At 58.6% G+C, this 13,633-nt stretch overlaps 1 protein-coding gene across 1 annotated transcript; it reads right to left on the bottom strand.

Moving 5' to 3' along the window:
• Positions 1-3: 3 nt before the first annotated feature.
• ABHD12B (abhydrolase domain containing 12B) lies at positions 4-11,462 on the bottom strand. The gene is made up of 13 exons (XM_054069043.1): positions 11,256-11,462; positions 6,523-6,650; positions 5,088-5,190; positions 4,867-4,986; positions 4,556-4,586; positions 4,367-4,412; positions 4,153-4,282; positions 3,129-3,169; positions 2,808-2,887; positions 2,198-2,280; positions 1,543-1,621; positions 1,251-1,375; positions 4-361 (listed from the first exon to the last, which is right to left on the bottom strand). Exons 1-13 carry the CDS (start codon positions 11,351-11,353, stop codon positions 271-273), a joined length of 1,155 nt encoding a protein of 384 aa, XP_053925018.1. The 5' UTR covers positions 11,354-11,462; the 3' UTR covers positions 4-270.
• Positions 11,463-13,633: the final 2,171 nt, after the last annotated feature.

Genomic DNA, 13,633 nt, shown 5'->3' with positions numbered 1-13,633 from the left:
GTCTGAGCCCTTGCAGGTGATGCTAAAGCAGGGTTTGGGGTGCAGCTCATTTGTCCTAAGGCATCAGTGCGTGGGGGGGGTTAGCAGCGAGGCTCGTGTACCCCTACCGCTGCCCTGGATGATGCTCCTGGCGCCACAGTGTGCGTGGTCTTGTCCCAGGAGCAGCACCCAGGTCGCAGCAGCATCTCCATCCCCTGAGGAACCCGGAGCGTCCTCGAGGCAGTGGGTGACTCAGTTTCTCAGTAGCTTTAATGTCGTAGAGATTTTTGTTCAGTGCTCTGAGGGGTCATGGTGTGGGGTTGAGGGAGTGCTCGCGGGTGCTGCACGCATCAGCTGGCTTCTCTCCAGGTTAAAGAAGTCTCTGCAACGAGATGCAATAAACCGTACGCTGAATCATAGAATCACAGAATGGTTTGAGGTGAAAGGGACTTTAAAAATCATCCAGTTCCACCCCTGCCATGGGCAGGGACACCTCCCACTGGATCAGGGGCTCCAAGCGCCATCCAACCTGGCCTTGAACACCCCCAGGGATGGGGCAGCCACCACTGCTCTGGGCAACCTGGGCCAGGGCCTCCCCACCCTCACAGCAAAACATTTCTTCCCACGATCTCGTCTCAATCTCCTCTCTTGCAGCTTAAAACTGTTCACCCTCATCCTCTCCCTGATCCAGAGCCCCTCCCCAGCTTTCCTGGAGCCCCTTTCAGTACTGGAATCTGCTCTAAGGTCTCCCCGGAGCCTTCTGCAGGCTGAACAACCCCAACTCCCTCAGCCTGTCCTCGTATGGGAGGTGCTCCAGCCCTTGGATCATCTTTGTTGCCTCCTCTGGACCCATTCCAACAGCTCCATCTCCTTCTTATGTTGGAGATTCCAGACCTGGACACAGTATTCCCAGTGGGGACTCACAAGAGAGAAGCAGAGGGGCAGAACCCCCTTTCTCGCCCCGCTGGCCATCCTGAGCTGCTGGAGATCTTCATTTCTGGACGAGTCTGAGCTGGGCTTAGAGCAAAGCTGCATCTCTGCACCCCGGGCAAAGAGGATCTGGGGTCACCTCCCCACAACACCAGGCTGAGGATGGGCTCAGGGCAGCGAGGAGCGACTGGAGCTCAAAAACTGATGCTCGCAAGCACCAAAGGAGGGGAATGAGCATGAGAAAGGAACCCCCAAGGCTGCGGCAGAGGAGGATGCACCCAGAGGAGAAAAAGCCAAGGCTCTGTCTGTGTCCCCTCCCATTTCTGCAACACAGCACTTACTTCACCAGGGTGGGCAGCTCTGGGTTGTAGGAGATGTAGTCGTGGCCCAAGCCCAGCTTTTTGGGAAAGATAACGAGCTTCACCTTGTTCTTGTCCTCGTAGGTGTTGCGTGCGAGCTCAAAGACCTGCCACAGCGTGGGAGTGCGGTTAACAGCATGCCCGGGGTCCCCACATCCCCTCCCAGCACCCCTGTGCTGGCCACCACCTCTCCCTCCCTTTCAGCCCCCCAAAACCAGGCTCAACCAGTGCCCAGCCTGGCTGAAGCCCACATGGAGGTGGTGGTGGTCCCCACCTTGCGGCCCATGTCCAGAGGCAGCACCATGTCATCTTCTGCATGCAGGAGGAGGAGCGGACAGGACATGATCTTGAAGCTATGGGCAGAAAGCACAGCACCAAGGAGTCACTCCTGGAGCTGCAAGACCCACAGGAGCCTCCCTGGGGGCTGCTAAAACCCCCAGAGCAGTCCCATTGACCTCAGGCACTGCCTTTCAGAGCCAGACCAGCCCATGGGTGGCTAAAGCGTGAACCGCCCAGGGTGATGCCCACGCTGGTTGCCCCAGTGCAGCACCACCAAGCACCCTACTAACTTTAAACCCCGCTTTAAAACTTTAAACAGCATCCTCAGGCTTCAAAGCCACCCATGGGCCAGGTGGCTTTTAGCAAAGGCACCCACGAAAATGGAAGAGAAAGGACTCTGTGATGCAGTGGGACTCAAACACACGGTGCTCAGAAGAAGGATGGTGGCTCATGCACTTTGCTCAATGGTAATGTGGATATCTGAAGTTAAGCAACTAAAAAGCCACTTTTAAAGCATGAGTAAGCTCAGCAAACCCAACCAAAATGCAGGGATTGCACAGTGTGACGGGTCCGACCTGCCCTTCCTTGGCTGAGTGGTCCCAGCATCATTCCCCTGGGCACAGCTGCACCCCATCCCTCTGGGCACTCACTTCTCATCGGTGCTGAAGAATAGGTTGCTGAGATGTAGAGGGTCCAAGATGAAGTACTCGAAACCTGGGAAGTAGTAGTAGAGCTGCCAGGGAGAGAGGCAAGATGGGACTAAGTCATGGCTTTGATCCTGCTTGGGGGGAGCCCTGGGAAGCAGGGGCTGCCTCTGCTGGGGATCCCATGGGCAGAGCCCCCCACCTGACACCACTGGGCTGAGCACCTCATCTGTCACCATTGGGGACCCCATAAACAAAGCCCCCCACCCCTCAGCACTGGGGATCCCATGGGCTGAGGCCCCCACCCATCACCGTTGGGGACCCCATGGGCTGAGACCCCCACCCGTCACCACTGGGCACCCCATGGGCTGACACCTCCAACCCATCACCATTTGGGACCCCATGGGCTGAGACCCCACTCATTACCACTGCGGACCATCATGGGCTGAGACCACCAACCCATCACTGTTGGGGGCCTCATGGGCTGAGCCCCCAACCCATCACCACTGCAAAACATCATGGGCTGAGACCCCCACTCATCACTTTCAGGGACCACATGAACAGATTCCCCCCCCGTCACCGCTGGGGGCCCCACAGGCAGAGCCCCTGGGCTCACCTTTGCCATGCAGTTGCTGCTGGCTGCCTCACGGATGTTGCTGTAGGCAGACTCCAGGACGACACCATCAACCTGGACCCCTGAAAGTGGAGGGAGGTGAGAGCAGGTGTGCCTGGGGAAGCCATCCCAGGCAGCAGAAAGGAGGCCAAGATGCCCCTGTCCCACTAAAGAGAACGAGGACAGCCACCTGTCCCAGCCTGATGCTGAAGCAGAGAGTGATGGGGCCCCCCAGCTCCTCTGTGACCCCCAAAATCTGTCCAGAGATGTGCAGAGCCCTTGGGGGACACCACGCGGGGCCAACCGAGCCACGCTGGCCCTTACCTCGCTCCTCCTGTAGTTTCCTTGCTAAGTTTGTGGCAACCCTGTGAGAAAGAGGCGACATTGACGGGGAGAACAGCACCCTCACCCCCACCCCGTGACACCCCACCCATAGAATCATTAGGTTGGAAAAGACCTTTGAGATCATCGAGTCCAACCATACCTGTCCACTACTAAACCAGATTCCCAAGTACCTCATCTACCTGTTTTCTAAACCCCCCCAGGGATGGGGACTCCACCCCCTCCCTGGGCAGCCTCTGCCAGGGCCTGAGAACCCTTTCCGTGAAGAAATTCTTCCTGATGTCCAATCTGAACCTGCCCTGGTGCATTTCCTCTCATCCTGTCGCCTGTCACTTGGGAGAAGAGACCAACACCCACCTCATCACAATCTGCTTTCAGGCAGTTGTAGACAGTGATGAGGTCTCCCCTCAGCCTCCTCTTCTCAAGGGTAAACAACCCCAGGTCCCTTAGCTGCTCCTCATAAGACCTGTTCTCCAGCCCCTTCACCAGCTTCATCACTCTTCTCTGGATGCGCTTCAGGACCTCAATGTCCTTCTTGCAGTGAGGAGCCCCAAACTGAACCCAGGATTCAAGGTGTGACCTCATCAATGCTGAGTACAGGGCAAAATCCCTCCCCTGCTCCTGCTGGCCACACCATGGCTGATTCAAGCCAAGATGCCATTGGCCTTCACGGCCACCTGGGCTGCAGCTGGCTCATGTTCAGCTGCTGTCAACCAATAACCCCAGGTCCTTCTCCTCCAGGCACCTTTCCAGCCACTCTTCCCCAAGCCTGGAGCTGCACAGGGTTGTTGTGCCCCAAGTGCAAGACCCGGCACTTGGCCTGGTTGAACCCCATCCTGTTGGTCTCAGCCCATGGATCCGGCCGGTCCTGGTCCCTCTGCAGAGCATGCCTACCCTCCAGCAGATCGACACTTCCTCCTAGTTTAGTGTCATCCACCAACTTGCCAAGGGTGCGCTCAATCCCCACCCCACGAGGTGTCCCCCCCTTGCCCAGCCCCACACCTACCCCGTCCCCAAGGAGTGTCCCCAGAACAGGATGCTGCTATTTCCGCTCCGTGCTTTGGCCCAGTCGTAGAGTGCCAGGACATCCGTGGTCAATCCATTCTCTGTGGGGTGCCCGCTGGAGTCCCCATAGCCTGTGGGGACACGGCTCGGTGTCACCACCCAGGGGAGACCGGCCACAGCGGGGTTCCCTCAGCAAGAGGTAAGGGTGACTTTACCTCTGTAGTCGAGAGCCAGGATGTGGAAGTTGGCAGCCCCCATCGCCTGTCAGAGGAGCGGCAGCACGTTATGTCCTGGGTGGGGGGATGCACCCCAGGACCCCCCAGCACGGCCCAGTGTCCCCCTTGGGTCCCCAGAGCCAGCATGAGCCTCACTCCCACAAGATCCTGTCCACCCGCAGAACTTGCCTTCAAGAACTGGACACGGTGGCTCGAAGCCCTGATGGGGAAAATGAGGTTAGAGGTTGGGGAGGGACCCTCAGGGGTCCGTCAGGTGACGGACTGAGGTGGCCTTTCCCCAGGAGAGGAGACCTGGATGCTCTGGGGTGGGTGAGGTTTGATGTTTCCCTTCAGAATCATGGAACGGTTTGGGTTGGAAGGGATCTTAAAGCCCATCCAATTCCACCCCCTGCCACGGGCACGGACACCTCCCACTGGATGCTGTGGGCCACCAAACCCATCCTCCCCCAGGAAAGGCACACGTGCTTATGGGTACTCACCTAGTCCCTCCATTGCCGTGCATGTAGATGATGATGGGATGAGCATCAGCAAGTGCCTCCTCGTACCAGCGCTGGTCCTTGCCCTGCGCCTCGGCCCCTCTGCTGCCTGGCACCGTGTGCCTGGGGACCGGAGCAGAGTTATCCTGGGCTCCAGCCACTTGAACAGGACTCTGGCACAGCCACACGGTGCCCACCTGGGATACTGGGGCCATTCCACTCACCAGATACCAACGGTGACACCTGGCTCGGTGGTGAGGTACAGGTTGATGGTGTTGTTCACCAGCAGCTCTGGCCGCTGAAGGTCCACGAAGTAGGGGAATGCCACTGATGGAGAAATCACAGCCATCTCTCAGGCAACACAACAACCGTAGAATCACAGAATAGTTTGGGTTGGAAGGGACCTTAAAGATCATCTAGTTCCAACCCCCCTGAGAGCAGAAAATCCACATCTCCCTTCCCTGCCAACAAGCTGATTTAAGGCAAGAAAAGGGATCGTCAGCTGGGAACTAGCGGAGCTTCACGGCTTTAGAGCTCCTGTGCTCCAGACAAGAGGAGGAGATGCAGATAGGAACAATGAGACCCCATAGAATCATGGAATGGTTTGGGTTGGAAGAGACCTTAAAGCCCATCCAATCCCACCCCCTGTCATGGGCAGGGACACCTCCCACTGGATCAGGGGCTCCAAGCCCCATCCAACCTGACCTTGAACACCTCCAGGGATGGGGCAGCTATAACTTCTCTGGGCAACCTGTTCTAGTGTCTCACCACTCTCATGGTGAAGAAATTCCTCCTTATGTCCAGTCTAAATCTGCCCCTCTCCAGTTTATACCCGTTACCCCTCGTCCTATCCCCACAAGCCTTTGTGAACAGCCCCTCCCCAGCTTTCCTGTAGCCCCTTCAGGTACTGGAAGCTGCTCTAAGGTCTCCTCAGAGCCTTCTCTTCTCCAGGCTGAACAACCCCAACTCTCTCAGCCTGTCCTCGTATGGAAGGTGCTCCAGCCCTCACACCATCCTCGTAGCCTCCTCTGGACCCATTCCAACAGCTCCATCTCCTTATTATGCTGAGGATTCCAGAACTGGGCACAATATTCCAGATGAGGTCTCACAAGAGAGGAACAGAGGGGCAGAATCCCCTCCCTCCCTGCTGGCCACGCTGCTTTGGATGCAGCCCAGGACACGGTTGGTTTCTGGGCTGCGAGCGCACATTGCCGGCTCATGTCGAGCTTCTTTCTCATTGACCAGCACCCCAAGTCCTTCTCTGCAGGACTCTCATCCCCAGCGCCTTTCATGCATTTTCCCAAAGCAATGTGTTATTTTTTTGGACAGAATTTGCCTGGAATCTGGCTTGGGGAGCACGTAGGCGAACACAGCCCTCAGTCACCTCCTCCCACCTGGATTTCCAGCCCGGTTGATGCTCTGCATGCCAGATGTGTTGCAACTTTAGGCAGTAACCAGCGTTATTACAGCTGGCACGAGGCAACATGGGGAAAGGGCTCTCTGCAAGCCCACGGCAAGGGGATGGGGTGGATGGGTGCTCTCCTGGTGCCACCCAGGCACTGAGTGCAGCCCCACAATGTTCTGGAGACCCCCCCCTGCCTCTGCCTGCTGAATCCCTGGGTGAGGTTCTCCCAGTTGGGACAGCCCCAGAGCACTCACAGAAGTTCAGGAAGGTGAATTTGGTGATCAGGGTGGGGAAGAGGCGGATGATGAAGGGCAAGGTGATGTAGATGAGGAGCAGGCCCAGGAGGAGGGCGCGCAGCCGGGGACATCGGGCCAGGCAGCCTCTGCAAGGTAAGATCATAGAATCATAGAATAGTTTGCGTTGGTAGGAAACTTAGTCCCATCCAGCTCCAACCCCCCTGCCTTGGGCCGGGACATCTCCCACTGGATCATAGAATCATAGAATCAACCACTATGTTGGAAAAGACCTTTGAGATCGTTGACTCCAACCATCCCTGTCCACTACTAAACCAGATGTCTGAGAACCTCATCCACCCATCTGTTAAACCCCTCCAGAGATGGTGACTCCACCACCTCCCTGAGCAGCCTCTGCAGGGCCTGAGAACCCTTTCGGTGAAGAAATTTTTCCTAATGTCCAATCTGAACCTGCCCTGGTGTATCTTGAGGCCATTTCCTCTTGTCCTATCACCTGGCACTTGGAAGAAGAGATCAGCGCTCTCCACTCTACAACCTCCTTCCAGGCTGTTGTAGACAGTGATGAGGTCTCCTCTCAGTCTCCTTTTCTCCAGGCTAAACAGCCCCAGGTCCCTCAGACACCTCTCATAACCCCTGTTCTCCAGCCCCTTCCCCAGCTCTGTTCCCTCCTCTGGATGCGCTCCAGCCCCTCAACGTCCTTCTTGGAGTGAAGGGCCCTAAACTGAACCCATGATTTGAGATGCGACCTCACCAGTGCTGAGTTCAGGGGGACAGTCACTCGCCCCGTTAGCACATCCCCTCCCGCCCCAATGGCTTTGGGACACAGCAGAGTGGATTCTCATTCCCAACCCCAGCTGTGATGGTTGGATACAGAGGCTCTTCCACTGCCAGGGCCTGCTGCTCTTGTTTGTGTCCTCTTGGGACCACGCCAGGGTTGTAGCTGGTTTTGGGGGACAGAGCCAAAGTGTCAGAGCAGCCCTGGCGTAACACAGCATCAGGAGATGCCAGGATTTGTTCCTCCCACAGACACCGGTGAGCAGGAAGGGCAGGGCGCACGCCAAGGCAGGGAGCTGCAAGCCAAACCAGCAATAATGAGCAATTGACACTCTGTGACAACACCCCGAGTCATGGCTGGTGAGACACGGTCATGGATGTGTCCTCAAGCCCACTGCAACTCTCCAGGAGCAAGGAAGAAAGCTGGGAAAGAATGGGCTTGAGGAACCCACAGAGCTGCAGGAGAAACCACTCCCTGGAGCGTTGCCCCCCAGTGCCACCAGCACAGGGTGGTGACCATGACCACCTCTGGCAGCATCCTGCCCCGAAGCCTGAGGGACACATCCAGCCGCCCTGGGCTGTGTAGTCTGTGGAAACCACCGCTCAGCCCTGGCCTCTGTGAAGGGAAAGCCAGGGCAGCTCCGTCCCTCGTGAGCTGACAGTGCCAGGTGATGGGGAAACCAGTCTGGGCACCGTGGGATTTAGGGCAGAGGTTCCTGACAGGCATCCAAGCCCAGCTCCCTGCCAGCGCCTGCCTGGGGTCACCATTCCTTCTGCAAGAATCATAGAACAGTTTGGGTTGGAAGGGACCTTAAAGATCATCCAGTTCCAACTCCCTGCCATGGGCAGGGACACCCTCCCACTGGATCAGCCATGATCCCATCCCACAGCCATGTTCCCGTGTCACTCTGCCATAGCCATGATCCCATCCCACGGCCATGATCCCATCCCACGGCCATGTCCTCATGTCACTCTGCCATAGCCATGATCCCATCCCACGGCCATGATCCCATCCCATGGCCATGTTCCTGTGTCACTCTGCCATAGCCATGATCCCATCCCACGGCCGTGTTCCCACGTCACTCTGCCACAGCCATGATCCCATCCCACAGCCGTGTTCCCGTGTCACTCTGCCATAGCCATGATCCAATACCGTGTCCATGTCCCCTATGACACTGCCACAGCCATGTCTCCCACCCGAGCCCTGTCTCTCCCATCACTATGGCAGAGTGACATGAGGACATGGCCATGGGATGGGATCATGGCGATGGCAGAGTGACACGAGGACATGGCCATGGGATGGGATCAAGGCTATGGCAGAGTGACATGGGAACACGGCCGTGGGATGGGATCATGGCGATGGCAGAGTGACACGGGAACACGGCTGTGGGATGGGATCATGGCTATGGCAGAGTGACATGAGGACATGGCCATGGGATAGGATCAAGGCTATGGCAGAGTGACATGAGGACATGGCCATGGGATGGGATCATGGCTATGGCAGAGTGACATGAGGACATGGCCATGGGATGGGATCATGGCTATGGCAGAGTGACATGGGGACACGGCCGTGGGATGGGATCATGGCTATGGCAGAGTGACATGGGAACACGGCCGTGGGATGGGATCATGGCTATGGCAGAGTGACATGGGAACACGGCCGTGGGATGGGATCATGGCTATAGCAGAGTGACATGGGAATACGGCCGTGGGATGGGATCATGGCCGTGGGATGGGATCATGGCTATGGCAGAGTGACATGAGGACATGGCCATGGGATGGGATCATGGCTATGGCAGAGTGACATGAGGACATGGCCACGGGATGGGATCATGGCTATGGCAGAGTGACATGAGGACACGGCCGTGGGATGGGATCATGGCTATGGCAGAGTGACATGAGGACATGGCCATGGGATAGGATCAAGGCTATGGCAGAGTGACATGAGGACATGGCCATGGGATGGGATCATGGCTATGGCAGAGTGACATGAGGACATGGCCATGGGATGGGATCATGGCTATGGCAGAGTGACATGGGGACACGGCCGTGGGATGGGATCATGGCTATGGCAGAGTGACATGGGAACACGGCCGTGGGATGGGATCATGGCTATGGCAGAGTGACACGGGAACACGGCCGTGGGATGGGATCATGGCTATGGCAGAGTGACATGAGGACATGGCCGTGGGATGGGATCATGGCTATAGCAGAGTGACATGGGAACACGGCCGTGGGATGGGATCATGGCCGTGGGATGGGATCATGGCTGTGGCAGAGTGACATGGGAACGCGGCCGTGGGATGGGATCATGGCTGTGGCAGAGTGACATGGGAACACGGCCGTGGGATGGGATCATGGCTGTGGCAGAGTGACATGGGAACACGGCTGTGGGATGGGATCATGGCTATGGCAGAGTGACATGGGAACATGGCCGTGGGATGGGATCATGGCTATAGCAGAGTGACATGGGAACACGGCCGTGGGATGGGATCATGGCTACGGCAGAGTGACATGGGGACGTGACTGTGGCACAGGATCACGGCCGTGTGACATGGGGACATGGCTACAGTAGGGAATCATGGCCTTAGCAGGGTGGCACAGGGATGGGGACATGGCCATGGTGTGGGATCATGGTTGTGGCAGAGTGACCTGGGGACGTGGCCACAGCAGGGGATCAGAGCTGTGGCAGAATGACACAGGGACATGACTGCGGTACGGGATCACGGCTGTGTGACATGGGGACGTGGCCAATGTATGGGACCATGGCTGTGGGAGGGTGACAGCAGGATGTGGCTGTGGCATGGGATCATGGCTGTGACGTGGGGACATGGCTATAGTAGGGAATCATGGCTGCAGGAGGGTCATGGCTGCATGACTTGGAGACACGGACACGGCAGGGGATCACGGCTGTGGCAGGGTGACAGGGGGACATGGCCGTGGCACAGGCTGGCAGCTCTGCGGGCTGTCACAGCCACTGCAGGAAAGATGACAGTAAGGTGACACGGCCATGGCACAGGGTGACAGGGTGGCATGGCCACAGCGCAGGGACAGGAACACGGGGAGCACGGGAGACGTGGGGAGCTCTGGGACGGGGACATGGGGAGCTTGGGAGGACAGGGACATGGGGGATGGGGACACGGGGAGCTTGGGAGAACAGGGACACGGGGAGATTCGGGGGACGAGGGGAACGCGGGAGGACAGGGATGTGGGAAACTCGGGAATGAGGACACGGGAGACTCAGGAGGACAGAGACACGGGGAGTCTGGGGGATGGGGACATGGGGAGCCTGGTGGATGGGGACACAGGGAGCTTGGGGGGATAGGGACACGGGGAGCCTGGGGGATGGGGACATGGGGAGCCTGGTGGATGGGGACACAGGGAGCTTGGGGGGATAGGGACACGGGGAGCTTGGGGGGACAGGGACATGGGGAGCTTGGGGGATGGGGACACGGGGAGCCTGGGGAATGGGGACACGGGGAGCCTGGGGGGACAGGGACATGGGGAGCCTGGGGGATGGGACACGAGGAGCTCGGGGGGACAGAGACATGGGGAGCCTGTTGGATGGGGACATGGGAAGCTTGGGGGGACAGGGACATGGGGAGCCTGGGGGATGGGGACATGGGGAGCTTGGGGGGACAGGGACATGGGGAGCTTGGGGAATGGGGACACGGGGAGCTTGGGGGGACAGGGACATGGGGAGCTCGGGGGGATGGGGACATAGGGAGCCTGGGGGGATGGGGACATGGGGAGCTCGTGGGGACAGAGACACGGGGAGCCTGGGGGATGGGGACACGGGGAGCTCAGGAGGAAGGGGACATGGGGGGCTCGGGGGACACGGGGAGCTCAGGAGGAAGGGGACATGGGGGGCTCGGGGGACACGGGGAGCTCAGAGACGGGGACACAGGGAGTCCGGGGGAATGGGGACACGGGGAGCTCGGAGGGACGCGGGGACTCACCGCTGCCGCTGTCCCGCGCCGTCCCCCCGCTCCTCCCTGGCTCGCTCGGTGTCGCCGTCGCGACTGCTGTCGCCGCCCCGCTCGCCGCGCCGCCGCATCGCCCCCAGCACGACCGCGCCGAGCGACAACTGCGGAGCCGGGACCCGGCACAGCCCAAGCGCACCGATAAGCCACGCCCCCGCCTCTGCGCAGTAGCGATAGGCCACACCCACTAGCAAAACCACGCCCACTCCGCCAGTGTTTCCCACACACACACTTCCGCCCACTTCCGCAGGCCGCGCCCAGAGAGTCAGCCCCGCCCGCACCGCCAGGCCCGCTGACCCATCACGGCCACGGGCACGCACACAAGCCCCGCCCATACAGCAGACCACGCCCACTTATGCCACACCCCATTATCAGGCCACGCCCGTACCTATTGGCCGCGCCCACACAGTCCATCCTCGGCGCAAGATCACGCCCACTTGTCCAGGCCGCGCCCACTCAACCAAGTCGAGCCCAACAATCTGCTTCAGTACCACGCCACGCCCACGTAGCTAGACCACGCCCCCTCAGAACGTCACACCATCAGACCACACCCATATCGATAGGCCACGCCCACAGCTATAGGCCACGCCCCCGTCGCCCCGTATCACCAGGCCATGCCCACTAAACAACCCTCATTATTAGTCCACGCCCATATGGTTAAGTCACGCCCACTTATTCTTGCCCACAGCCATCACGCCCCGCCCATTAACTCCCACAGACCACGCCCCCTCCCTCGGGGGGCGGGGCCAGTGTGGGTCGGCAGTGCCTGAGGGGTGGCTGCATCCCCCGAGCTGTGGGGCAGGAGACCCAGCAGGGCCGCAGTCCCTGTACCCGTGGGCCGGGGCAGGGAGGGCACGAGGGAAAAGCAGCCTTGTCTTGGCAGGGAGAGGTTCCACGTCAAAAAAAAAACCCAAACTACCTAAAAAAAGGGCTTTTTAACCCAAATCTGGTGTGCTGTGGCTTCAGCTTATGGGCAGAAAGCTGCTGCTGGGTCCTCTCTGCACTGCGTTTCCACCTGCAGCTCTTCCAGGCTCAGTCAGACCCCGCTTTCCAGGCTGGAGCTTCCCACCAGGAAAGGAACGGCCCCATTCCATTGGGATTCCCTGTCAGACTCCAGCAGGCGCTGCAGGATGAGCTGCCGGGCGACGAGCACCCCTGGCTGGGCTATGGTCGGTGTCATGGTGCTTCAGGGCCCGGCAAAGCGGGATCTGGTGGTGGGACAAGCTGCTGGCATGAGGCTGTGGTTTATGGGGAGGTGTGGCTGGAAAGATGCCCAGCAGAAAGGGACCAGGGGGTGCTGGTCAACAGCGGCTGAACGTGAGCCAGCAGTGGCCCAGGTGGCCAAGAAGGCCAACAGCATCCTGGCTTGGATCAGCCATGGGGTGTCCAGCAGGAGCAGGGAAGGGATTGTGTCCCCAGACTCAGCGCTGATGAGGCTGCACCTTGAATCCTAAGTTCAGTTTTGGGCCCTTCACTCCAAGAAGGACATTGAGGTGCTGGAACATGTCCAGAGAAGGGAACAGAGTTGAGGAAGGGGCTGGAGAACCTGGGGCTGCTTAGCCTGGAGAAGAGGAGGCTGAGGGGACACTTCATCGCTCTTTGCAGCTCCCGGAAAGGAGCTTGTGGTGAGGTGGGTGTTGGTCCTTTCTTCCAAGTAACAAGTGATGGGCTGAGAAGAAATAGCCTCAAGGTGCACCAGGGCAGGTTTGGAATGGATAATACAAAAAATTTCTTTACTAACAAAGTGGTGAAGCCCTGGCGGAGGCTGCTCAGGGCAGTGGTGGGGTCTCCATCTCTGAAGGCGTTCAAAAACCATGTAGATGTGGCACTGGGGGGCATGGCTTAGTAGGCACAAGGTGTTGGGCTGATGTTTGGACTGGATGATCTTAGAGGATTTTTCCAACCTTAGTGATTTTATGATTCTATAACTCCATGCTGATCCTTCTACCAAATAAGACCCCTGCAGGCAGCGGTGGCCAAACCCTGCCCATCCCTGGGATCATCTCTCCCACCAACCTCATGGCAACACATTGCTGTGTATCCCGGCTGCATCCCGAGCACCCACCAGGAAACAGGAAAAATTGGAAGTGGAAGGAAAAAGCTCTGATATGTAAAACCAGACAGATCTGCCAGTGACTCCTGCTGTCCTCCTGCCCCTGTGGCACGGGAAGAGCAGCTTGGAGCTGGCTTGTGCCACCTCACTGCAACATCCTCTGATGGACAACACCCACCTGCCTGTCCACAGCACCACTTGGACCGGACCTGTTTGTCTTCAGACTTGCTTCCAGGGCCTGGCACCAACCACATCCCGATAGAATCAAGTGACAGGTGATAGGACAAGAGGAAATGGCCTC

The sequence above is a fragment of the Cuculus canorus genome, chromosome 5, assembly GCF_017976375.1.
Source record: "Cuculus canorus isolate bCucCan1 chromosome 5, bCucCan1.pri, whole genome shotgun sequence".
NCBI classification, from domain to species: domain Eukaryota; kingdom Metazoa; phylum Chordata; class Aves; order Cuculiformes; family Cuculidae; genus Cuculus; species Cuculus canorus.
This window is presented reverse-complemented; position numbering and strand designations above follow the sequence as displayed.